General features: G+C 37.9%; 1 protein-coding gene across 1 annotated transcript; it reads right to left on the bottom strand.

Annotated features, from left to right (window-relative positions):
- Positions 1 to 1,126: 1,126 nt before the first annotated feature.
- On the bottom strand, positions 1,127 to 25,120 carry prph (peripherin). Its single transcript, XM_051103971.1, has 9 exons — positions 24,503 to 25,120; positions 18,520 to 18,580; positions 18,197 to 18,292; positions 9,773 to 9,940; positions 9,546 to 9,671; positions 8,106 to 8,326; positions 7,960 to 8,009; positions 1,685 to 1,758; positions 1,127 to 1,534 (listed from the first exon to the last, which is right to left on the bottom strand). Exons 1-9 carry the CDS (start codon positions 24,994 to 24,996, stop codon positions 1,454 to 1,456), a joined length of 1,371 nt encoding a protein of 456 aa, XP_050959928.1. The 5' UTR covers positions 24,997 to 25,120; the 3' UTR covers positions 1,127 to 1,453.
- Between the last annotated feature and the right edge of the window lie 812 nt (positions 25,121 to 25,932).

Below are 25,932 nucleotides of genomic sequence, written 5' to 3'. Positions count from 1 at the left end.
AACCTGGATGCATGGTTCCCCACTGTCTTGCCTTCCAACAGTTTTAGAGTTTAGAGTGGCATATGAAGCGATTGTTAAAGGAAACAGCACAGTCAATGTTGAAGTAAACACTGTTGGGCACAAAGTTGTAATTTTTGTTTATTTTGGCTCCAATTTCTCCTAATTGTTTTGTGTTATTTAGGGAAGGGAAGCTTTTGTATTTTACTATCTGAATTCTAGGTCAATATCTAATATCAGTTAGATTTGTTTTGTAGTTATTCTAGCCTTGCCCCTTCCCAAAGTTTATGATGCTCCTTATCTGGTTGGACTCTCTGCTTTAATATCTCCTTATACTTAATTTCAATGGTCCCGCAAGAGTACATTTTACTGACATAGAAAGTTCTAAGTAACTTTGCAAGTACATGTCAACTTACTCTTCTAACCCTTAGCCTAACATAACAGTTTGGTAATATTTAAATGAGAGTTACTTGACATGCTATACACGCTAAACTGTTAGATCATTTCTACAGTAGGGACTTCTTTGAAAAAAAACATCTGGGTCTGTGGTATCAGGAGCTACAGAGCGTGCTTCCCACAAACCGTCCTCAACAAGCTGCCCCAAAATGCACCCCATGAAAGCATGCGATGGTTTAGGGACAACCAACTTATGTTTGTGGAAGGACATCCTTCCATTCAGCCACTGGAGATCTGGAGGCTGTGCAGAGGAGGGGGAAAACATCACAGGGACAATAGACAAAAATTACTTTTCCCATTCCTGCTGCAGTGCCGGATGACAACATCTAAGTGATGTTAAATGTAATGTAATTACACTTTCATGACCCATTAATATGTTAGAAATCAGTGGTTAAAAAAACACTCCAGATGCATGCGATGTCAAATAATTAATTGTTTTTTCAGTTCTGGTTGTGAGGACCCAAAGCAATGCACATTTTGTTTGTCTTTCTTATCTGACACACTCAGTTGAGTTCATGGAGCCCTTTCTAAACAAGCTAATTATCTCCTAACAAGCTAGTGATCTGAATCACAAAATGTGCATGTGATTAAAAATCTTCTGATTTAATCTGACTGTACCTGGATCAAGTCTCAAACTCAAACCGTTCATTATGGAAAACAAGCCAAATTCTGTTTACATTCACTTTTATTTGAAGATTATATTGAAGTGAACTTCTCAAATATTGTTTTTGATATCAATGTATTTAAGTGTGTTTGTTTGTTGGACATCTAGTTAGTGACTTTATTTGGGTCTGGATACATGAGTTAAGGCATTGTAATTTTATGCTCATATATAGTAATAGCACCATCATATACACAATACTGAGTCAAATATTTGCTGATTATTCACTACACTACTAGCAACATTGTAAACAGTGTGTGTGCCTAAATTTGACCATTACAGTCCCAAAATTGCAACACACAAGTAGCAACTCATCAAGCATTAATTTATCTTCACACTCTAATCTTTGTCAGATATTCCTTGACCATGTGAATCTTTTTTCTCATCTGTGCTCTTTTCCTTTGTAGATTCTTTCACCACCTGAACAATGAACCAAAGAGTCAATCAGACATTTGCTACATATGTTACATATATACATTTGAAAAAAAAAAAAAATAGCAAGCTATAATGTTAAACACCCTAAGAACACTGTGTGATACAATGTTTTCACTAGCCAATTTTTTGTCTCACCTCTCCATCACGAATCTCAACGGTCTTAATTACGACTTTCTTTCCAGGTCCAGTATCAGAAAACTGTCCGAAATCTGTTCAAAGACATCACACAGCAAATGTTATATGCTTGTGGTTTAGTAGTGGAGAGAACTAAAAAAAAAAAGTTTTAAACTGACACAGATGAATAAGTGTATTGTTTTGTAAAAGGATATGAGTGGAGACATGGACCCTTGACTCTGTCCATTGTTGTCATTATTATCATGAGCAACTACAGTAGCATCAAAGTTAACTCAATTTCTTGGAACAGATTCTGTTTTAGCTAATAAAGGAAATCTAACCTTTTGCATGCAAAGCAATAGCAGAACAAAATAGCAAAGGTCAAGGTATCTATAATAAAGATAATAAAATAGCAAAGGTCAGGCAAAGGTCAAGGTATCTATAATAAAGACCTTGACCTTGACTTTTATAGTTCATCCAATGTACAACTCCAGGTATTATAATTGATGCCTTCTAAAGTAATCTAATTTGTTTTAGCTCAGAACTATTGTTGATTACATTTTAAATTACGTTTGAATTATCTCTTGTTTATTTGATGTCATGTACATTGAAATATGATCTTGTACTATTTTGACATTAAAAATTACAAAAGGAAACAGTTTAATTTTTACTCCGTTAAATTACTTTTGAATTATCTCTTGTTTGTTTGATGTCACATTCATTGAAATATGATCTTGTACTATTCTGACAAAAAATTACCAAAGGAAACAGTTTCATTCTTATTCCGTTGCTGGTCGGACGCTAGGTGGTGCTAGTTACCTACACAACAAGATAAGACAGGTATTATTTTTAGTTTATTTTAAGAAGTGGTGTTGTCAAAATTCATAATGTTTCCCACTTTAAACCGATATTAAATGCTATAGTGTTATTGTTATGGCAGTAGCTATTTGTATTAAGTGTAAATAGGTATACAAATAGCAATAGATGCTATTTACACTAAGTGAAAATGGTATATTTTCTTAGCAACAGATGAAGTAGGGCAGAAAGAATAGGTTCCCATGCACCCACTTCGCAGTTTTTTGGAACCCTAATGGTGTCTAGTTAAGAATTTTTGATGTTGCAGAGGTCAACTAATGTCCCATGGGGTTCATTTGGCGGCCATCTTGAAATGATGTCATCACAGATTTTCATAACTTTTGCTATTTTGTTCCACTATAGTTCCCTACATTAGCCAAATGACACTTCCTCTTATATCAATTGCAAGGTTGTTAAATGGATGGCAAAATAATGGTAATGTTAGCTAGCTAACTTAGCTACTTAATAACAGTGGTGGAAGTATTATTCAGATAATCTTAGTAAAGCACTAATACCACACTGAAAAAGTAAAAGTATGAACTATCAAACTACCAAAACTACTCATTGTGCAGTAAAATGGTCCCTGGCAGTGTTTTACCATTGTACAGTATATGATGTTTTTTCTTTCCATTGATGTATGGTTTGTTAAGGATAGGACAATATTTGGCGGAGATATAACTAATGAAAATCTGGAATCTGAGGGTGCAAAAAAAATCATAATATTGAGAAAACTGCTTTTAAAGCTGTCCAAATGAAGTTCTCAGCAATGCATATTACTAATCAGAAATTAAGTTTTGATATATCTACAGTAGCAAATTTATAAAATATCTTCATGGAACATGATCTCTACTTATTATCCTAATAATTTCTGGCATAAAAGAAAAATCGATAATTTGACCCATACACTGTATTTTTGGCTATTGCTACAAATATGACTAGTTTTGTGGTCCAGCGTCACATTTGTTTGTAGCGTCACAGTCCTGTGAGAACCACATCTCTCTAAAATGTCAACTTTTAGCTTTGTGACAATTCATCTTCAAGCTAATACAACATTTTAAATAGTTTAGCTTTAGAAGTCAGAGAATTTTCTTAACCCATAAAGGAAAACTTCAGCCTTCAGTTTATCTGAAACTTTAATTCACCAAATGTGGAGATGCATGGTTCCCTTTCGAGGGAACATCGAACTGCGTCCTCTAGAGGTCGCTATGGGGGAACGCCTCAGCGTGACTGGTGTCTTGACGCATACATCTAAACACGACAATAACATTGGCTGGCGACAGCCTGTGACGTCACTACCGGTGTGACCACAGTATAAAGGGCCGCCGGGAGAACACGTCAGCCTCTTCTTCGTCTTCACTGACCGTTTTTTTTATGTTAGCAGAAGCTAAGCATGACTAGGAGTGCATGTTCTCGTGGAGGCATTCTTTGCTTAAAGCTCGCTCTAATACAGTTCTCACGCAGTTCGGGTGTTGTGTGTGTGGTGAAGAGCAGGTGCATTCGGCTCCAGAGGGAGTTGAATGCGCCTGTAGTATTTATTACTAAGCATGCTCTGATACCCGCAATTCACACTGTTTGCGAGCTGTGTGTGTGTGGTGAAGAGCAGGCATGTTCGGCTCTCGAGGGAGTTGAATGCGCTCCTACCATTCATGCTCTGATACCCGGCTCACACGGCTCGCATGTTGTGTGTGTTTGGTGAAGAGCAAGCGCATTCGGCTCTCGAGGGAATCAAATGCACTCGTAACAGTCATTGCTTGTTTCTCACGGGAAATAGGCATGCTCTGTTACCCGCTGTTTCACGTGGCGCACGCGTTGTGTGTGTATAGTGAAGAGCAAGCACATTCAACTCTCAAGGAAGTTGAATGCGCTCATAGATTTCATTGCTTGTTTCTCGTGATGAATAAGCATGAATTGAATGTGCTCGACTCACTAGGAGACGGCTTGTGCTCGTTGTGATGCATTTGCGGGACTACTGAGACGGAGTACTCGAGTTTGCATGAGTGCGTTTGCCTCTGGCGGGTATAGCAACGAATCGGCGGTGGCGCCGTTCTCGCTTGATTTCCCCGGAATCTAGCATGTGGGCGGAGCGTGTTTAGCTCTTGTGGGAGCTGAATACATGCTGCACGTTGCGGTTATAGTGTAATTCCTGCCCTTTGCCCTGATTCGTGGCTCATAGGGCAGTTCAAAGGAAAGGACCTGATGGGATATTTTTTCCCTTTCAGTAATTTCCTAATGAACTATAGGATGTGGATAATCACATTATATGCACTCTGAGAGCCCTTTCTCTCCATGCTCAAGTGTTGGCTTGCAAGCCTCCATGATGCTTACAGAAGCCGCCACCAGGTTACCTATGAGCACGCCACTCCTAAAACTGAGCGTCTGAATTCCCTCTCATTCTGAGAGCTGAGTTCTCCGCTCACCAGAGCTCTGTGAGTCAGCAACCTCAGGCTGTTAGGCCTTTCTCTGCCTCCCTGTTCGGTTGCTCTCTTACTGGTTGAGTTTTGCAGTGCTCCCCTCACTCTGAGGGTCACCTATGAGCACACCGCTCCTAGAACTGAGCGTCTGAATTTAGTTGTTCGCTTTGCTGAATGAGCTTAGCAGTGCTTTCCTCACCCTAGGGGATCACCTATGAGCATGCTGCCCCCCTTCTGAGCGCCTGGGTTTCTCTCTTATCCTGAAGTGTTGAATTCCCTGCTCTGTGGGTTCCACAGCAATGTCAGGGGGTCTGGCCTTATCCAGCTTTCCCCCTAGACTATTTTATGGGGAACACGGCTATGCTTCCCCACTTCAGAGGGTTGTTCAGAATTTCCTCTCTTCTTGAGGGTTAAATTCTCCGCTCCCCAGAGCTCCGTGACAAGCTTTCTGTACATGCAGAATCATGCTAATCTCTGTGCACTTTCTAAAATCCAAGTTGTGGTAAGGACACACATTAAGCATCTTGTGTTCTTTTCTAAAAACCTGTATGGTATGGGTTATGCGCTCGACCTTGTTCCCATTCTTTGGAGTTGGCTCCAATTCCCTTGGGCCCTACTCTACCTATGTATCCCTAGTGATACCGACTTAAACAGGGTGTTGCTACCAAGGATTTGTTGAGACAATTCCTTGAGCAAGCTCATGCAGAGCTGGCAGTAGCCCATGGGTGACAGGCCAGGGCCTAGTTATTTCCTAGGTGCTTGGCCGTATCCCCTTAAAGGAGTCTCTTCTTCTGATTCCAAGTCTTTGAGCTCTGCCCTGGGTCTAGGATATCAGACCCCTAACAGGTAAGTCTTGAGGTATGCAGCTCAGGCCTTTGGCCGAAAGGGATAATGTCACTGACAGCCGTCTAGGCATCCTTGGGGCAACTCTTAGAGTTGTAGAGTTGGTACTTAGTGCTCTGCATGAGCCTGGCATGCACTCCCCTCAGCATGGCAGCGTGGGCATAATGTTCCCCATAGCGACCTCTAGAGGATGCAGTTCGATGCTCCCTCAAAAGGAAAAACCACTTTGGACGCAAGCTTCAGACGAAGAAGCGGCTGACGTGTTCTCCTGGCACCCCTTTATACTGTGGTCGCGCCGGTAGTGACGTCATAGGCTGTCACCGGCCAATGTTATTGTCGTGTTTAGATGTATGCTTCAAGACACCAGTCACGCTGAGGCGTTCCCCAATAGCGACCTCTCAGGGAACCATGGTTACATATGTAACCTGAGACGTTTTCACTGGATGTGTTGGATATGAAATATTGTAATCTGAAAAGTAATACCTAAAGCTGTCAGATAACTGTAGTAAAGTAAAAAGTAACATATTTGCCTGTGAGATGTAGCACAATAGAAGTATGAAGTACCTTGAATTTGTACTTTAGTACAGTACTTGAGTAAATGTACTTAGTTACATTTCACTACTGGTTAGTAAGTAGGCTACCAGAAATTACAGTTCCATTAAACTAGTTTCATGTTAATATTTATCTTTCCTCTGCAATGGTAGAATATATAAAAACAACAAACCATGAGGAAAAGGGAAGGAGGAAAGTGATCAGACAGATGTGTCTGAACCCCCTCTCAAATGCCCTTCTCCTAATTGTGTATTATACAAATGCTTTACTTGCTTCAATTCTATAAAAGGTGATTCAAAAGAGCAATTGTCTCATTTACTTGATCCTTATTTACTTCTCCAAATGTTACTTTTTACTCTAATACATTTATCTCCACATTTGGTGAATTAAAGTTTCAGATAAACTCAAGGCTGAAGTGTTCCTTAATGGGTTAAGAAAATTCTCCTACTTCTAAAGATAAACAAACTATTTAAAACACTGGATTTGCTTGAAAATGAATTGTCACAAAGCTCAAAATTTGACATTTTAGAAATATGTGGTTCTCACAGCTACAAAAAAATTATCTTATAAAATATGATGCATTTCTGTAAAATAAAATACCCAACCGTATATAAAATAGTTGAAAGGAGCTCAAATTTAAACATCGACAGCCGTAAAATGTAACACACATTAATGCACGCTGCAGTAATATTAATTAAAAAACACCATATACTACACAATGATAAAACACTGACCATTTTACTGCACAATGAGTAATTTTACTTTTGATAGTTTGATAGTTCGTACTTTTACTTTTACAGTGTGTAATTACTTTATTTGAGTAGATGATCTAAATAATACTTCCACCACAGTTATTAAGTAGCTAAGTTAGCTAGCTAACATTACCTAGTGTAAGCAAGCTATGATTGGTGTCAAAATTATATGAAAAAGTGGGTTCATTTGTCTTTGTATGTTGGTTCAGGAGTTATACCATCTATACCAGTTCAGCTGTTATTTGATAATCGTCTTTTGTAGTGTAAACTAGTCCAATCACACGTTGGTGGGCGGAGTGTAAATAGTCACTGCCAAGGCAGCTATTTGCACTAGCTTAGTGTAAAGAGACACTCCGTATTGTTATACCAAGCCTAAATCATTAATAAGCATCAAAGCACAAATGACATTAAATGAGCAATGATAATATTTAACTTAAACGCTTATACCAGTGTAGTTTGCTTGTCTGGTCTGTGTGCGATTCTACCATCTTCTTTTAAAAATATTCCACCATTCCACCACCTTCTTCAACCATTCCATTCTTGATTTTTTTTTTTATCTTAAAATATTCTTTTTTTTTTTTTTTTTTAATAATTTTATTTAAATAATTAAAAAAGAAATTATTTTATTGAAATAATAATTTAAAAAATGATTAAGCCCTGGACTCATATATTATGTTAGACTATAATATATAATATTTATATTAGACTCACAACCACTGTGTCCACCTATTTTTAGGGTGAAATAATAATAAAAATAAATTAATTAATTAAAAAAAAAAAAAAAAAAGAGCACTGGACTTTATCATTATGATTAATGATTATGATTAATAATATTTATGATTAGGCCTTGGATTTTATATGTTATGATATATATTAGACTCACCACCACTGTGTCCACCTATCGAAGACATTTTCATCATAGGAACCACAATCCTGAAAGGTACAATGTACATTGGTTACAAAAGTAAAACAAATAAGTACTTTACACAATCAGAAACTTGTTAAAGTAGCTTATTGCATCACTCTCACCGGTTTTCCTCTCCCTCCAGAAGTTTCCTGTAGGTGGCAATCTCAATATCTAGGGCCATCTTAACATTGAGCAGATCCTGGTATTCCCGCAGGTGGCGTGACATCTCCTCCTTCAGGTGCCGTATCTCATCTTCTAGACGGGCCACAGTTTCTTGATAGTTTCCAGCCTCTGAAGCAAACTGCTCTTCCATTTCTCTCATCTGCCTCAGCAGAGCCTCATTCTATGGTCACAAATACACATAAATCTAAATAAAGGAATATCCTAAATTTATACTGTTTTATATAAAGACTATAATGACTACAGAAATACACAAAACTTGAGCAAGAATTTGCATCAACTTGACAGCTTAGGTTTCTACACTCTCAGAAAAAAAAGATATAGTACTGTCACTGGGTACAGTACTGTCACAGGGTACAAAAGTGAAAAGGTACATCTTTGTACCTTACCTACACCAAATTGCACATATTAGTACCTTAAAGCAGAAGTTGCACTAGACTTCAACATTGTCCGTCATTTTGATGAACAGGTTTGTTAAAATTCCGCCATAATCTATTATTACCTGTCATTTTAATTTTCATATTTTAACTATAATAACACATTTAATTGTTTTTATTTTTTGTTTACATTTTCATTTTTAATAAGAACCTTCAGGACGACAGTGCAGTGTTTAAAAACAACAAAATACAGGGATGGGTAACAAAAAAAAAAAAAAAAAAGATTTCTCAATTTTAATAGATTATCATTTTGATGAGCCAATATCGATTTTTAAATCCCAATCAATCTTTTGGTCTATGCTGTTTTCAGCTGATGAATGAACAGTACACAGTGCGCCTTTCTTCCAATAAATAGCAATACTCTGTGTAACTTTTGATATGAAACAAAGTCTCAGATTTCAAATTCTTTCCATTTCATTAGGAAATTCAAGCAATAAATACCGCTTTGCTCTTTAATGTCGTTGTAGCTTCTGTGTACTCGCCTGTGCATAATAAAACGCATAGGAAAACATTCTTGACAGTTTAGTTTTTGTTCTGGATCCCCTCTACACTGGAGCACACTCACCACCAACTGGACAGGGGTGGAAATTACAGCTACAATTTACAATAGATCACCCTCAGTTTAATCCATCAAAGTGACGGACGGCCTTCAGATTTTTCCATCACTACTAAAAAAAATTCTGTCAATGACGGACAATTTTTGGTTAACGTGACCTCTGCCTTAAAGGTACATTTTAGTACTTTGAGAGTACATATTGGTACCTTAAGGGTAAATATTAGTACTGCACCTTTTCACTTTTATAACTTAGGGTACAGAACTGTACCTTTTTTCTGACAGTGTAATATAACATAACCATTGAAACACCAGAATCAATTTCTGCTTTTTATGCAAAGCTTTAGGAAGCTTGAAAAGAAGATGTATAAAACATTTTATTATATATGTACAGTGCTCTTGAGAGCATCGATATCGCAGTTCTGGGCTTGAAGTTGCCTCCTCAGGTCATTGGTCTCTTGTTTAGCCTGTCTCATGGCCTCAGCATTGCGCTTAGCTGAATCAGTCAAGTCAGCAAACTAACAGAGAAAACACAAAGATGATCAGTATGTTTTACAGTATTTTACCAGTATTTTATCAGTAACACCCTCATACTGTTTTTTTTTATGATGTCACTCACCTTGGACTTGTACCACTCCTCAGATTCCTGCATATTTTTGGTGGCAATACTCTCATACTGAGCTCTAATGTCTCGAAGTGCTGCTGTCAGATCAGGGCGGCTGGATGTCTCCATCACCTCCATCTTCATCTGCTGACTCTGAACACTCACCTGTACATCCTGAATTTCCTACATTTAAAATGCACATATTTATTATTATTTTTAAATGCTTGTGCGTTGTTGTTGTTGTTTGTTTGTTTTTTATAAAAGCAAGTTTCAATGTTTTTCAATGTTTTAGGTCTTAAACAGGGAATCACGATTTGAAAAACATTTCAGGTTCATTCTGATTCAATACAGAATATACAATGTGAACAAATGTAATTCGGTGACATAACAAATGCAGAAGTGTTAGGCATATATTGATGTTATACTAAGTATACAATCATAGTACCCTTTTATTACTGACATTAAAACACATTTTAGGATTAACAGTGACCACCACTGCTTCCTTTGAGATTTTCCTATTTTATAATGGGTTTTTTTTTAATTTATGAGTAAAACAAAGCCTGTGGTAAACTTAACTTGACAATACTTTGACGCTTGTTCTACAACATAAATTGCACACACACTGTCTTCCCAATGTCTTATCTAGTTCATTTTCAGAAATATAAATAAAAAAAAAGACATAATTGCCTTAAAATGTGCTTTTTCAGCTGTTGCAGTCCTGTGTACATTATGTGTACATTTCTTTTTGTGTTAGTATTTAAAAAGATTTATTGCACAACTAATTTAACAATTTGTATCTTGATTCATTTTATTATTTATAATGAGCCACCAGCAACCATACACTGGCATTCACAGTGGACGTCCCTAGACTGCATATAGCTGAGATCGACTGCTGGCATGACAATGAATGGGAGAAATTGGAACACCCAATATGGTGGCTCTAGTAAAGCAGAAAAAAGAGCCAAATAACAATCTGTCAAGTCAACACCATGTTTACATTACTCTCAACCTTTGTTGTAGTACACTGAACATGCCCACTGGCTGGACCAAACTGACCTTGCAAACTCTGCTCTTAGTATACTTCTCTAAATGTAAAATAAGAGACTATACTTTCAGTCAACTTTTCAGTCTTTTTTAAACAAATTTATATGTAAGAATTGTTAGTTTGTACTGATAATTTCAAAGAATGGTATATTTGACCTATATTTAATCTTTTGAACAAAATTTACTTTCTAAGTATTATTAATGGGATAATACACGTTACAAAATGCCCTGCCCTGTACCTGAGGGCAGTCCTCAATCCTCAGTGGCAGGGGCGGATCTAGAAAATCATTTTTAGGGTGGCAAAGGGGTGGCATGGGGTCTATGAGGAGTGGCAACTCCAAAGAAAGCCCCCATGGATAGTTTTTGGGGATTTATAGTCTGACATACACAGTTGTGTTCACAAATATTGCATTACCATTAAGTCATCTATACTGTTTAAAATGAAAAAATAAATAACAACATCTCAATGTCCATCATGGCACCAAGTCAATAAACATTATAAAAAAAACTTCAACAGGTTATACTGTAAATGTTTCTGAGCTTGTATCACTAAAGAAGACATGTGATTCTATGAAATTACTACTTAGATGGTATAAATCATGTTTTAGTGCAAGTTTAAGATGTTAATGTCAATGATTAAATGTTAATTTCCTAACATTAGAAAGAAATATTATAATATCAAAGCACTGAAACTGGATCATTTTTGGAAACAATGTTTGATTTTCTGTTATTAACAGAGGTGGGAATGTCTGTAATCACTCATGACACATTATCAACCATAAAATCTAGCAACACCCCAGCATCTGCATAGTAAGAGCCTAGCAACCACCTAGAATATCCTAGCAACCAACTAGCAACACTTTACTTACATCTAGAACATGTAACTAACCAAACTATTTATGTTTTTAAACAAGTCTTAAGACAAGCCAGCATAAATTTGTCTTTCAAACGTTTCAATCTCGTTATTACAGGTATTCTTAAATGATTACACACAATTCAAATACAACAATGACTTTCCTGCCCAGTGAACACTCATGAGATCAATAACACTAACAAAAAACTCTTATTAGGAATTAATTTGCAACTCAATGTCTATTACAGTATACAACATAAATTAAATTACAGATAGCTAATTCAGCAATTAACATTTGGGTAAAAATATTTTCATTTTACTACTGTAAAGTAATCTTGCAGATGAAAAGCACTAGAAAAGTTCAAATAACAAAGAACTGTATATGAACTTGGTATGTGCCAAAATACAGTACAGTAAAAAAATAAAATTAAAAATTAAATTCAGCATCCTCTGCACATTTGGCTAAATATTATTGTATATAGAGTATACAATAATATTTGGTCTCCTGACACAAGACTATATCTCTAGGTTGTCATTTCTCAGTTCTGCAAAAATCCAGTAGGTTTCACCTAAAAAATGGTTACAGATAAAATTTGACAGGCACACTTCTGAAGGTGTACAACATGTACTACAGTTTACTGTACATATAGAATAGTGAAATAGTTCCATCATCTAATATACTGGTATACTGTACTATAATTATACTGTATGTGATTCGTTAATTTCTTGCCTCTCTCCGTTGTTGGATGCAGAGATTCTGATGGGTGTGTCATCAGTTTGGCTACTTAATGTTTAACTTACTTATTGTTAAACTTTTTGAGAAATGTGTCTTTGTTTTTAGCACTGAATGAATGGTTTGGGAATATAAGCCAACTAACATCAGTTACACTGTGTTAACAATCGAGAAAACTGCAATACGACCAGATGCTTACCTAACTCTGCTATTAGTTTCCGTGATCAGCATCTTCTTATTGATTTCATGCTATTATTGTTTCGTCGGATACGGCAAAAAAAGGCCTATATCCGTGATGAACGTGGTGCGAGCGGTCAGAGAATCGGATCACCAAACAATTACACGATGAATTTCAGACATATCAGGACTCCGGACGGGATTAGATGTCTCAGAGGACTTCTGAGTTAGCCGAGAAGCAGTAATTATCTGATTCACGAACACATGTAAAACAATTTGTTAGTGAACTGGGCCGCGCTTTGTGTTTTTGACTCAAAACGAACCGGTTCATAAGAGTCATTTGTTAATGAAGTCGAATACACTGGGCGCGCTGCGTGCGCGTGCAACTTTCGTGCACATTTTATTGAAAGACGTGTTTTTTGCCATTATTTTGCGTTACGCTGTCGTCGCTGCGGCTGAAAAGTAGCACATGAAACACTGCTTACATTTATATTTTATTCTGTGATAATTCTGGGGTGGCAGGTGGGGTGGCACAGCTTTTTCTTAGGGTGGCAGTTGCCACCCCGTGCCACCCCGGTAGATCCGCCCCTGCTCAGTGGTAACAGAAAGCATGTGACAATATCTGTAGAATATCTGTAAATATCTCTTAGGAAGTTTTTAAGTTCAGTTTCATTAAGCAGCACACAAAGACAATATCAATTAAAGCTGCAAGCAGCGATGAAAGGGCCCTCGCACCCGGGCTCATCGCCGATCGGTGGCGAATGGTGGGCACTATGCTTTTCACATCGTAAATTTAGGAGGAATATGTCAAAGTCATTTATATGTGCCAAACTTCCTGCTGCCAGTTGGTGGCGCTATCTCTATAACTGAATATTGGCATGTAGATGTGTTCAGGCCAGCACTTTTGTCAAATAAATATGAAGTTTGGTGCAGATTGAACACAGTATGCTTGAGCTAGTGTAAGACATTACATATCTTGTTGCCAACAGGTGGCGCTATGATTATATCTGAATATTGGTCTTTAGATGTCTTCAGGCAAGTACTCTTACCAAACATGTGAAGTTTGGTGCAGATCATACATTGCATGTTTAAGTTAGTGTAAAATAAGTCATTTCCTGTTGCCAACAGGTGGCGCTATGATAATAACTGAATATTGGCCTCTAGATGTGTTCAGGCCAGGACTCTTATCGAACATGTGAAGTTTGGGGCAGATCGGACTTCGTATGGCTGATTTATAACAGATTCTATTCCCATGGCGAAACATCAAACTTTGTCAAGCCGCCACGGACACGCCCTTCAACGAAAACTCAAGATCTTCACAATTTAACAATGCAAAGGCCTTTAGAGTAGACTGACCAAAATTTGGTGTTGATCTGAATAAATCTTTAGGAGGAGTTCATTACAGAGTACAACATGTCACTTCCTGTTGTCAGTAGGTGGCGCTATGATTAAAAGTGAATATGAGCATGGGCATGTGTTCAGGACCAGACTCTTATCAAACATGTGAAGTCTGGGGCAGATCAGAAATTGTATGTCTGAGTTATAACAACTTCCTTTTTCATGGCGAATCATCGAAATTTGACAGGCCGCCACGGACACGCCCTCCAACGAAAACTCTAGATTTTCGCAATTTAACGTCACAAAGGGCTTTAGATTAGACTGACCAAATTTGGTATTGATCAGAATAAATCTCTGGGAGGAGTTCGTTCAAGTATGATACCTGGAAATGGCAAAAATGACTCAAAATTTGCAGAGAAAAATTAAAATAACTTACTTCCTGTTGGGATTTGGATTTCGTACCTGGAGACTTTTTCGTAGGTATTGGTGTGTTGCATGTGTGTGCCGATTTTCATACATGTATGTAAAACGTAGCCCGAGACGCACTCCGCTGAATGTGTATAGGTGGCGCTGTCGAGCCAATTTACCACACCCACTTCTGAGACCCATATCAGACGTAAATTTTCGCCAGTTCTGATGCGTGTGCAAAGTTTTGTGAGTTTTCGGGCATGTTTAGGCCCTCAAAAATGCGATTCATTTTGGAGAAGAATAATAATAATAATTAAAGCTGCAAGCAGCGATGAACGGGCCCTCGCACCCGGGCTCACCGCCGACCGGTGGCTTTAGGGAAACAGCGAACGGTGGGCACTATGCTTTTAACATAGTAAATTTAGGAGGAATATATCAAAGTCATTTAGATGTGCCAAACTTCATGCTGCCAGCTGGTGGCGCTATGCCTATAACTGAATATTGGCATGTAGACGTCTTCAGGTCAGCGCTTTTATCAAACATATGAAGTTTGGTGCAGATTGAACATGGTATGCTTGAGTTAGTGTAAGACAAGTCATTTCCTGTTGCCAGCTGGTGGCGCTATAATTGTAATGGAATATTGGCCTTTAGATGTGTTCAGGCCAGGACTCTTATCGAACATATGAAGTTTGGGGCAGATCGGACATTGTATGGCTGAGTTACAACAACTTCCTGTTTCATGGCATTAATAGGATGCATTAGCACTTAGAAAGTGTGTCTAGCATATTTAGCACAATATGGCATATTTTGCTGTGCTTTTAATAGACCATCACAGTGTTAAACATGTCACTTCCGGTTGCCAGCAGGTGGCGCTATGACTTTAACTGAATATGAGCATGTAGATATCTTCAGGCCAGGACTCTTATCAAACATGTGAAGTTTGGGGAAGATTGGACATTGTTTGCAGGAATTGCAACAACTTCCTGTTTCATGGCTTTAACAAGATGCTTTAGCACTTAGTAAGTGTTGCTAGCATGTTTGAGTGTGTTTTTAGCAAGTTTAGCACTCACTGGCTTATTTTTGTGTGTTGCTAATAGTGTATCACAGTGTTAAACATCACTTCCTGTTGACAGTAGGTGGCGCTATGACTATAATTGAATATTGTTATGTAAATGTGTTCAGACCAGGACTCTTATCAAACCTGTTAAGTTTGGGGCAGATTGGACATTGTATGCCTGAGTTACTGTAGCTTCCCGTTTCATTGCATTAATAACATGCTTTAGCACTTAGCTAAGTGTTGCTAACATGTTATAGCATGTTTCTAGCATGTTGCTACCCTATTTAACACTTGTTGATATTTCTAAAATGTTGCGTTCATTACAGAGTGCAACATCTCACTTCCTGTTGCCAGCAGGTGGAGCTATGACTATAACTGAATATGGGCATGGGCATGTGTTCAGGCCAGGACTCTTATCAAACATGTTAAGCTTGGGGCATATTGGATATTGTATGCCTGAGTTACAGTAACTTCCTGTTTCATTGTATTATTAGCATGCTTTAGCATTTTAGCTAAGTGTTGCTAGCATGCTTTACTATGTTTGTAGCATGTTGAATATTAAGTTTGGGTCAGATTGGACATTGTATGCATGAGTTACAGCAATTTGTCTTTGTATTAATATCATGCTTTAGCTCTTAGCTAAGTGTTGCTAGCATGTTTTAACATGATTCTAGCATGATCCTAGCCTATTTAAAACTTGCTAACGCTTTTTAATATGTTGCTAGGAGTCCGTAACACCGTTAAACATGTCACTTCCTGTTGTCAGGAGGTGGCGCTATAACTATAACTGAATATGGGCATGTATATATCTTCAGACCAGGACTCTTATCAAACATGTGAAGTTTGGGGCAGATTGGACATTGTTTACATGAATTACAACAACTTCCTGTTTTATGTCTTTAACAACATGCTTTAGCATTAAGTAAGTGTTGCTAGCATGTTTGAGTGTGTTTTTAACTACTTTAGCACTCAATGGCTTTTTAGTGTGTTGATAATAGTGTATCACAGTGTTAAACATGTCACTTCCTGTTGACAGTAGGTGGCGCTATGACTATAACTGAATATAGGCACGTAGTGTTCAGGCTAGAACTCTTATCAAACATATTAAGTTTGGGGCAGATTGGACATTGCATGCCTGAGTTACAGTAACTTCCTGTTTCATTGCATTAAGAGCATGCTTTAGCATTTAGCTAAGTGTCGCTAACATGTTTTAGCATGTTTCTAGCATGTTGCTACCCTATTTAACACGTGTTGATATTTTTAAAATGTTGCTAGGCATCCACAACAGTATTAAACATGTGACTTCCTGTTGCCAGCAGGTGGCGCTATGACTATAACTGAATACGGGCATGGGCATGTGTTCAGTCCAGGACTCTTATCAAACATGTCAAGTTTGGGGCAGATTGGACATTGTATGCCCGAGTTAAAGTAACTTCCTGTTTTATAGTATTATTAGCATGCTTTAGCATATTAGCTAAGTGTTGTTAGCATGCTTTACTATGTTCGTAGCATGTTGAATATTAAATTTGGGTCAGATTGGACATTGTGTGCATGAGTTACAGCAATTTTCTTTTTCTTTGTATTAATAGCATGCATTAGCTCTTAGCTAAGTGTTGCTAGCATGCATGTTGTAGCATGACTGTAGCATGTTGCTAGCCTATTTAAAACTTGCTAATGCTTTTTAATATGTTGCTAGGAGTCCGTAACAGTGTTAAACATGTCACTTCCTGTTGTCATCAGGTGGCGCTATGACTATAACTGAATATGGGCACTGACATGTGTTCAGGACCAGACTCTTATCACACCTGTGAAGTTTGAGGCAGATCGGACATTGTTTGCCTGAGTTACAGCCACTTCCTTTTTCATGGCGACACGTCAAATTTTGTCAGGCCGCCACGGACACGCCCCTCGACGAAAACTCAAAAGCTTCGCAATTTAACATCGCAAGGGCCTTATGATAACACTCAGCAAATTTGAAGATGATCGGATAAAAACTGTAGGAGGAGTTCGTTAAAGTACGAGGCCTGAAAATGGCAAAAACTGCACAAAAATCGTACAGGAAATTCGATATAACGGACTTCCTGTTGGGTTTAGGATGTTGTACCAGGAGACTTTTTTGTAGGTATTGGTGTGCTACACCTGTGTACCGAGTTTCGTACATGTACGTGAAACGCAGCTCGAGGCGCACTCCGTTGAAATTTTATAGGTGGCGCTATCGAGCCATTTTGCCACACCCACTTCTGAAAACCATATCAGATGTAAATTTTCACCAGGACTGATGCGTGTGCAAAGTTTCATGAGTTTTCGAGCATGTTTAGGCCCTCAAAAAGACTTTTTTTTTACTTTGGAGAAGAAGAAGAAGAAGAAGAAGAAGAAGAAGAAGAAGAAGAAGAAGAATAAACAGAGCAATTCCAATAGGGTCCTCGCACTGCAGTGCTCGGGCCCTAATAAACAGAGCAATTCCAATAGGGTCCTCGCACCACCGGTGCTCGGGCCCTAATAATAATAATAAACGGAGCAATTCCAATAGGGTCCTCGCACTGCAGTGCTCGGGCCCTAATAATAATATAATAATAATAATAATAATAAACGGAGCAATTCCAATAGGGTCCTCACACCATCGGTGCTCGGGCCCTAATGAAATACTATTTCAGACTTTCTACTTCAAAATTTCAAGTTTAATTTAAAATGTGTTACTTGCTATTTCTTTGTAATTAATTTGCTTGCATAGTAAAAAAAATAATTTCTACACCATATTTTTTAAGCCTAGGCAGGTATTTGGTTTTCATATTATCTAATTAATTTCTTAATCAAAAGTTTTTGTCTCACCTCATCATGCATCTTCTTGAGGAACTCAATCTCATCCATCAGAGACTCAATCTTCCTCTCCAGTTCCAGACGTGCAAGTGTAGCATCATCCACATCCTTCATGTACAAACAGTCAGATTATTACTACTGTTATATGTTATATGTTATATGAGCTACTGTGCTGCCCCATCATATTGACCTATTTCTTTTAATTCCGTTAAACAAAAAGATTAGTTCATTGCTTTACTCTTGTGACTCTGTAGATTAGGTTTCTATTTCCACTGTACAAAAATAACGAATTTCTTACAATATATTTTGTAAGACACTTTTCATTGTCACATTACCTTACGAAAGAGAGTCAGGTTATTCTCTGCTTCCTGTCTTTTCTGCATTTCCTCATTTAACCTGCACATAAATAAGACAAAACACAAGTCCACTTCAATTAAAAACAAAAAAAAAAACAAGGTTTAATACATTTTTCCAGAGTAACAGAAAATTTAATTATACATTAGTTGAAATTGTGTAATCCATCTTTTATTTTATATTAGGATGGGTGAGAGAGGATCCTTAAAGACTGTATGTCTGAAGTCAAGGTTGTAAAATAATTCTAAAATCTTATCTGGCAGAGAGTCAGAGGAGCGATTAGTTGATTTGCTTTAAAGCATCTGAGATTACATTAGTAACGATGGGTGAAATGTTCTTACTGCAAATGTAATAATCTATTCATAGGATAAGCCAAACATGTACAAGGAGGCCAATAGTACTTTTGCTGTAGCCATATCATAATATATTGCTCAAGGAATACAGACTAAATCTAGACAAAAGCAGAAAAACAGATATGTTGTCATATGCCACAACAACAACCACAATTTATGATCATTAATAAGGTTCCGCTCAAATGGGCATAATTACCTCCAGTTTCACAGAAAAGGGCTGTTTTAACTGAAAGAAACTTGCACCGACTGATCTTAAAATATGTCAGTGCCATTGTTTTGTCTCAAGATGCACACCAGTAGTGTTAATCTAAAGCATGTTTATAAAAGCTGTCCTATCTGATCTATGGCCTAATTCTGGTTTAACCTAAGCCCTGTCTGTGAAACTGGGCCTACAAGTAATTCATTAAAACATAGGCCTATTGTTGATGAAAAAATTACATTGCAGAATATATAGTATAATTTTTAAGAAGCAAAATCTTGAAAGTACATGATTTTGTAGTTAGCAATGTGGATGATTGTGCTGCTTTTGCTTTAGCAATAGTATTGTACAGGCTATATGATGATGTTATATAGGAGTCACATTTTTTTTTTCTAAATCAAATAATAATGGCTACATGTTCGAATCAATTTATAAAAGGTTTTGTCAAGTGAAAGTTCAGCAAGTTCAGCCGACCAGAATATTTTTCGGTGCTGTCCCAAACATTTCTGAACACCTTTAATGCACCAAAATGGCTCATATAGAAAAATTAGATATCGCTCGATTCATTATGCGTTTGATTTTTAATAAAAGTGTTCAGGTATTATTGCAAAAAATAGCAGTTTTCATATCCCTTAACCAGTATGTGCTGAAACTGAACAAGTACATGTAGATCATGCCTGTGATGACATTTATGAAGTTCCAAATAAGCCAGCACTGTCTGAAGATGATCTGAGCCAATATTATTAAACATCGAACAAACTAGCCCTTATGGTTCAAGCCCTTATGGTTCAAAAGTTATTTGCATAAACATGACTGGAACTTTGTTGGTATAGAGGGTATGAGTTAGAAATTCGCTATGGTTATTGTTGAGACTGTCCTCTATCTGTGCTAAGGAGATTTAACCAATTAGAGACCACTTTATTGGTGATGTAAGAAAAGGACAGTTGCCAATCTAGAAACTTCCCAATCTAGAAACTTCCTGATCTCTCCAGTTAAAGAGAATGAATGCATATTCCTGCAGTTCCTGATCTTAACCTTGGAAGTTTACTTGTTTTGTGTGCATTCATGTGAAAATAGCACATATGCAAACTGTAAAGTCAGACTGTTCTGAATCCTGTACTGTGTTTTTACTGACACCCTGGGGCAAGCGCAATCTCCTGCTACTATAGCCGCTTTTCCACTATCGGGCCGAACCGTTCTCTTCGCTTAACCGTTCCGTTCCGTGCCGATCCGGGCCAGTCAGCACGGATACGGTTTCATTTTCCACTGTGGTGCCGGTAACGGAACTCTTTGGAATGTAAATACAAATGCCTTAGTCGTTGCCTTGTTAATGCAATTGTAATATAAACCGAGATATGATCAGATATTTCTGTTTTTGGGACTTCGTTAAATAACAGAAAAAAAGGACACAACTATAAACAAAGCAAAAAATAAAATAAACAGAAGGCGACGACAGGTATAACGTTACCAACAAATGCTGAGGGGATATGCATGCCAACGGAGACAAACACAGAAGGTAAAACCTTTCTGAAAACTAACACATTTATTGACAGTATTAATGCATGAGCTATGAACGCAGCGTAACAGCTGTTTACTTGGCTGTTTGATCATACAGCGCGCTTTCGCTTAGCACACACATTCTATCAGCACGGTTTGGCACGATTGTCTAACCGTGCCGAGAATTCCGGGCCGAGAACAGTTTGTAATCGTGCCGTGCCGTACCAGGCTCAGGTGGAAACACAACTGGAACCGTACCTGACCCTTCTAAGAACCGTTTGGCACGATAGTGGAAAAGCGGCTTATATCAGCACATATAGTTCAAACTTTTCTTAAATCTGTGTGAAAATGTTATACTTTTCTAAGGGCTGCCATAGACTCAAGAAGAAGAAGAAAAAGAAGAAGAAGAAGAAGGAGAAAACCAGTGGATACACGGAGCCAGTGCAATCACGGAGCAACTCTACCATCTTCACCAAGGAAAATGATCTATCACAGACTATGCATATTTTTATGTCCAGGTTTTACATCACATGAATTCAAGTCTCTATGATGATTCTATGATCTTCACCACCCAGCCACACACCTTGTCCTCTAAAACCAAAAGAGGAACCTATGCAAGTGGACTCCTTTCACAGTCTTTCAAAGTAGACTATGTTTGCTTTGTTTCAGAATGCCGTTTGAGACCTCCTCATCGTTCAGTGCGCTCCATTCAAACTCTCCCTGTAACTCTTGCACTCTTGTGTACTGAACTCAGCGACCAGTGCCCACGTGACCAGTGCCAGCTCCGACTCCACACAATCCCCCTGCACCACTACACTCCCGACTGACTCAGTAGTGGCCTAGCACTTAAGGGAATCATCACTCTTCACATTTAACCATCAGTCTACTCTTGTACTCTTTTGAAACTATTTCAATCCTGGTTCTGGAGGGCCAACAACATCCTGGGGGTCCTTGGCTGCAACACAACTTATTTTGTCTCTCATGGTCCAGCAGCTTTGTGATACCACTGTCCATGAATACCAGGTCTTGCCATGTAGCATCTGCATTCAAGGAATTTATAAACACGGTGTGTCGGGAGTACCTGCATTATTTCGTCATCTTCTACATTGGAGGACTGGGGTTCTCCCTCCCACACAACGCATTACTCAGTGTTTCCCTTACCTGAGGATTACTTACCTGTTTGTTCTCTTTGTGGATCCCCATTGTTACTAGGGGGCTGGCAAGCACAATTGACATCCATATTATTTAGGTTCCAAATTCTCAGCATTGATGTCAGGGAGGATTTTACTTTTTAATGGCCATTTTTTTCATATGTCAAATCCTTAAATTGAACCAATGCATTCAGTTCAAATAATAGGACTACCATAAGGCTGTTACCAATTAAATCAGTGTCAGTAAAATCCATCTTTGCACTGTAGAGGTGGCATAGAAACTGCATCTGAAGTGGTATGATTATTAGCTCAGAGGCGTTAAATATATTTACATTACAATTGCGACTGCATAAAGAATTCTATGAGATTGTTTTAAATGTAACACTTCGAAAATAGAAATATGAAATGATTGAAAAAAAAAATTCAATGTGAACTAAAACCGCCAGTAGGTGGCGGCAAGTCAGTGAGTCAATGAATTAAATCAACAAATTAGCTGAAACCAAGCGGCATCCTCCCGGTCTCCCTCTTGAAGCCAACACGGAAGTGACTAAAACCGCAATTCATCGACTGGCCGCTAGAGACTAGCTGCAAAAGGGAGTCAATCCCATAGACTCCCCATGTTAAAATGCCCAACTTTACAGCAGAAAAAAAATATGTTTACAGCCTGGTACAAAAAGTGGTTTTGGTCTATATAGCTAATTTTGCCCTTTATGTCAACTGTGAGGGGGGTGAATTTTTTAATAACTTTAATAACCTTAAAGTTCTGCATAATTTAGGGCGTGGCCACTTGAGTGACAGGTGGATTGCCGCTGCTGTCACCACCGTCGCGCTAGGTGGGCGTAGTTTCAGCAACCAGCTCCACCCACGTCCCGCCTCTTTGCCCATTTTCGATTATCCGGAAGTGACGTGCAGTGACGTGATTCCAAGATGGCGACGGCCGACTCCCGCCCACTAAGAGCTTCAAAAATGCTCTTCAGAAACCTATGGGTGACGTCACGGACACTACGTCCATATTTTTTACAGTCTGTGGTTGAAACGCTTTAATTCAGAAACACAATTGTTTGTTGCTCGGAGACGAGCACATTTTCTGTTGTAGCTGTTTGAAATTAATTTTGAAATTGAAAACATTAGACATTATGCCAAAATGTAAGGCACTTAAAATAACTTTTTGTTTCTTTAACTGCATTCCTGTTGCCCCCATATTTCGAATTTTTAGGATTTTTCTAAAATTAATTTTGGAGGTATTTTTTTTGTCCCACGCCTAATTTACTACAGTTGTCTAAAAAAAGTTTAATCTTTTTGTGTACTCCCCCGGACCTGCTTACGTAGCCTACCCTCTGGTCTGGGATATGCTTACCCCTGTTTGGGAATCACTGATCTATCATATCTATCTATAATTTTAAACTTAAAGGGATCTATAAATGAATATTTAGGCAATGTTACTTTATAAAAATAAGTGCTTTACACACTGTTTGATCGTTTATAATATTTGTTGTTTTACTTTCTCTTTTCAGTTCATTTGAGGAGAAAACGCCCCTGCTGGAAATCCTTTTATTATCAATACTGAGGGCAGCCCTGTCAGCGCGACAGCAAGGCGGACCTGCTGCTAGATCTAATTAGGCTGCAAATTCGCGCATGCACTGATTTCGTGTATGATGAGAAATGGTAAAGCATAACTAAGGCATAATTTTCATAAGGAGTGTTGAGGTCAAAATAGTTTTGAGCGGGCTCATCTGTTTTCTTATGGAAGTCTTTTTGTTTTCGAATTACACGCACAATAGCATGAAATAACGACCATTTAGACTGAACACTGTAGGCTGTGTGTATGGTGCATTAGATGTCTAAATGCTTCATCCATTAGAGACGGTCTAAACCACATTATAGAAGAGGACGATGATGATGATGATGATGGGAGGATCCCTGCTGCAGTTTCTTTGTCTGTGTTACTTTCATTGGCAGCCACGCCCATGTAATATGAACATCATTATGCAGACATAATGTTTTTTTTAAGGATATTTTTTACCTCTATAGTGTTAACTGCTATATATATATATATATATATATATATATATATATATATATGTAGCCTACACTCAGTTCTATTCATAATGCAAATGTAATCAAACTAATTAAAAAATGAATACTGCTATAATTATGACAATTAAACAAAAGTTTAATCCTATATACAACAGGTATTGTTATAACATCATTATAACAGCAGTTATAGATAGGTCCCACAGACATTAGAAACTTTGCCACATTTAATTCTTAACTTTAACAGTATTAACTTTTGTACTAAAGCCATTTTAATTTTTACTGTTAAACAGTTAATAGTACAAAAAAAAAAATTCAAAAAATGAAAATACTCTCATTATATACTCACCCTTGTGTTATTTTCAACCTATATGACTGTCTTTTTTTCAGCCAGAATCTTTCAACTGTTTTCGATACAATGAAAGTTAATATATATTATTATTATTATTATTATTATTATTATTATTATTATTATTATTACAAAGGGACAACATCAAGGTACGTAAATGATGACAGTTGTGTCTTTTTTTGTTGAACTATGCATTAATACACTGGTCAGTATTAAACATTTTAAAGTTTAGAAAATATAAACAATGCTTTTAATATAAAAATGAAAAATGCAGTAAAAAATAACAATTGTTCTCTTTTTCTATATTTTTTGAAGGACCTGTCATCTGTTGTCTAAGACCCCCCATGCAAGTATACACATGCCGCCAGCTAGCACACGCACCTCTGTTTCAGCAGGGCCACGTCTTCAGCCAGGTTGTCTCTCTCCACCTGCATCTGGTCCCGATCTTTGCCCATCAGCTCCAGCTGTCTGCGCATCTCTCTCATCTCCTGCTGGCACAGCTCATTGATGCGGCCTGATGGCCCTTGCTGCTGGTCCTTATACTGACCCAGCTCCAGAATCAGCTTTGAGTTCTGCTGCTCTAAATACCGGACCTTCTCTATGAAGCTGGCAAAGCGATCATTGAGTTCCTGTAGTTCTCTTTTCTCATTGCTGCGTGTGGCAAGAAATTCCTGGTTGATGGCCTCTGCCAGTGAGAAGTCCACTTTTTCATAAGAGAGACGTGGGGCTGGAGCACTGGAGCGGCTCCTGAAGTCCACAGAGCGGGTGGGAATAGAGGAGGAGATGTAACGGCCCCCCATGCGACTGGATACAGGGCTATAGACAGGCGTCCCAAAAGTGCGGTGATAAGAGGTGCGAAATGTAGAGTGACTCATGGTTTTGCCTCTAATCGTAGTTTAAACCTTTTATTTAATGATTTACCTAGTGTATCTGCCTCTTTGTCTGGTCTTTTTGTCTCTAGTAGTTTTGATCAAAGCTGAGTCACAACAGGATGTGAGACGGAGGCTTTTATACATGAAGCTGGTCAGTTGATCTGAGCTCCACCCAGCCCAGCCCATTCCCAGTCTCCCAAGCCCCTGATCTCATCTTCCTTCATGTACGCATCATTCATTCTTACAGTCAGTCCCTCCCAAATCCAACCTGGGCACTTTTCTGACACTTTCCACTTGATACATGAATTCTCACTACAGAAGACTGATAATCAACAGCTTTATGTGCAATTACTTAATTTATAATGTTAATGGGACTGAAAGAAGGATTTAAAATATTAATTATGACTAATTAAAGTGGACTGGGCCAAAATTGGGCTGAAGTGCAGAACAGTAAAACAAAGAATAAAGATAGGTGAAGACCGAACTGGTCAAAAAATGTCTGAGAAATACCTACCCTAGTAAAAAGTGATACATTTAAAATACTTTTTTTTTTTCATACTAAGTATAGTTTAAATCTGTTAACATATTTACTGACCTATCACTCGAGACTTACTGATATAAACATTTTAATTAAACTTTATTTGGAGTACTACTTGTGCACAATGTACATTTTTTAATTTTTAAAGTCTTCAAATGCAAGATATGTAAAGTATACCTCAAGTATACTTGCAATAGTTCCACTTTAGCACAATCAAATATGCTTTAGTATATCTTTAGTTAGACTTCAGCACTACCTCCGGCCAATTAAAGTTTAAAATTAGTTGTTTGTGCAGACTTTAAGTATACCAGTTTACTATAACAAAAGTACAATTGCAGGGTATTTTTACATAAACATGTAAATGTATTTGTAGTATACTTAGCATGAAATAAATGTATTTC

The sequence above is a fragment of the Labeo rohita genome, unplaced genomic scaffold, assembly GCF_022985175.1.
Source record: "Labeo rohita strain BAU-BD-2019 unplaced genomic scaffold, IGBB_LRoh.1.0 scaffold_61, whole genome shotgun sequence".
NCBI classification, from domain to species: Eukaryota; Metazoa; Chordata; class Actinopteri; order Cypriniformes; family Cyprinidae; genus Labeo; species Labeo rohita.
This window is presented reverse-complemented; position numbering and strand designations above follow the sequence as displayed.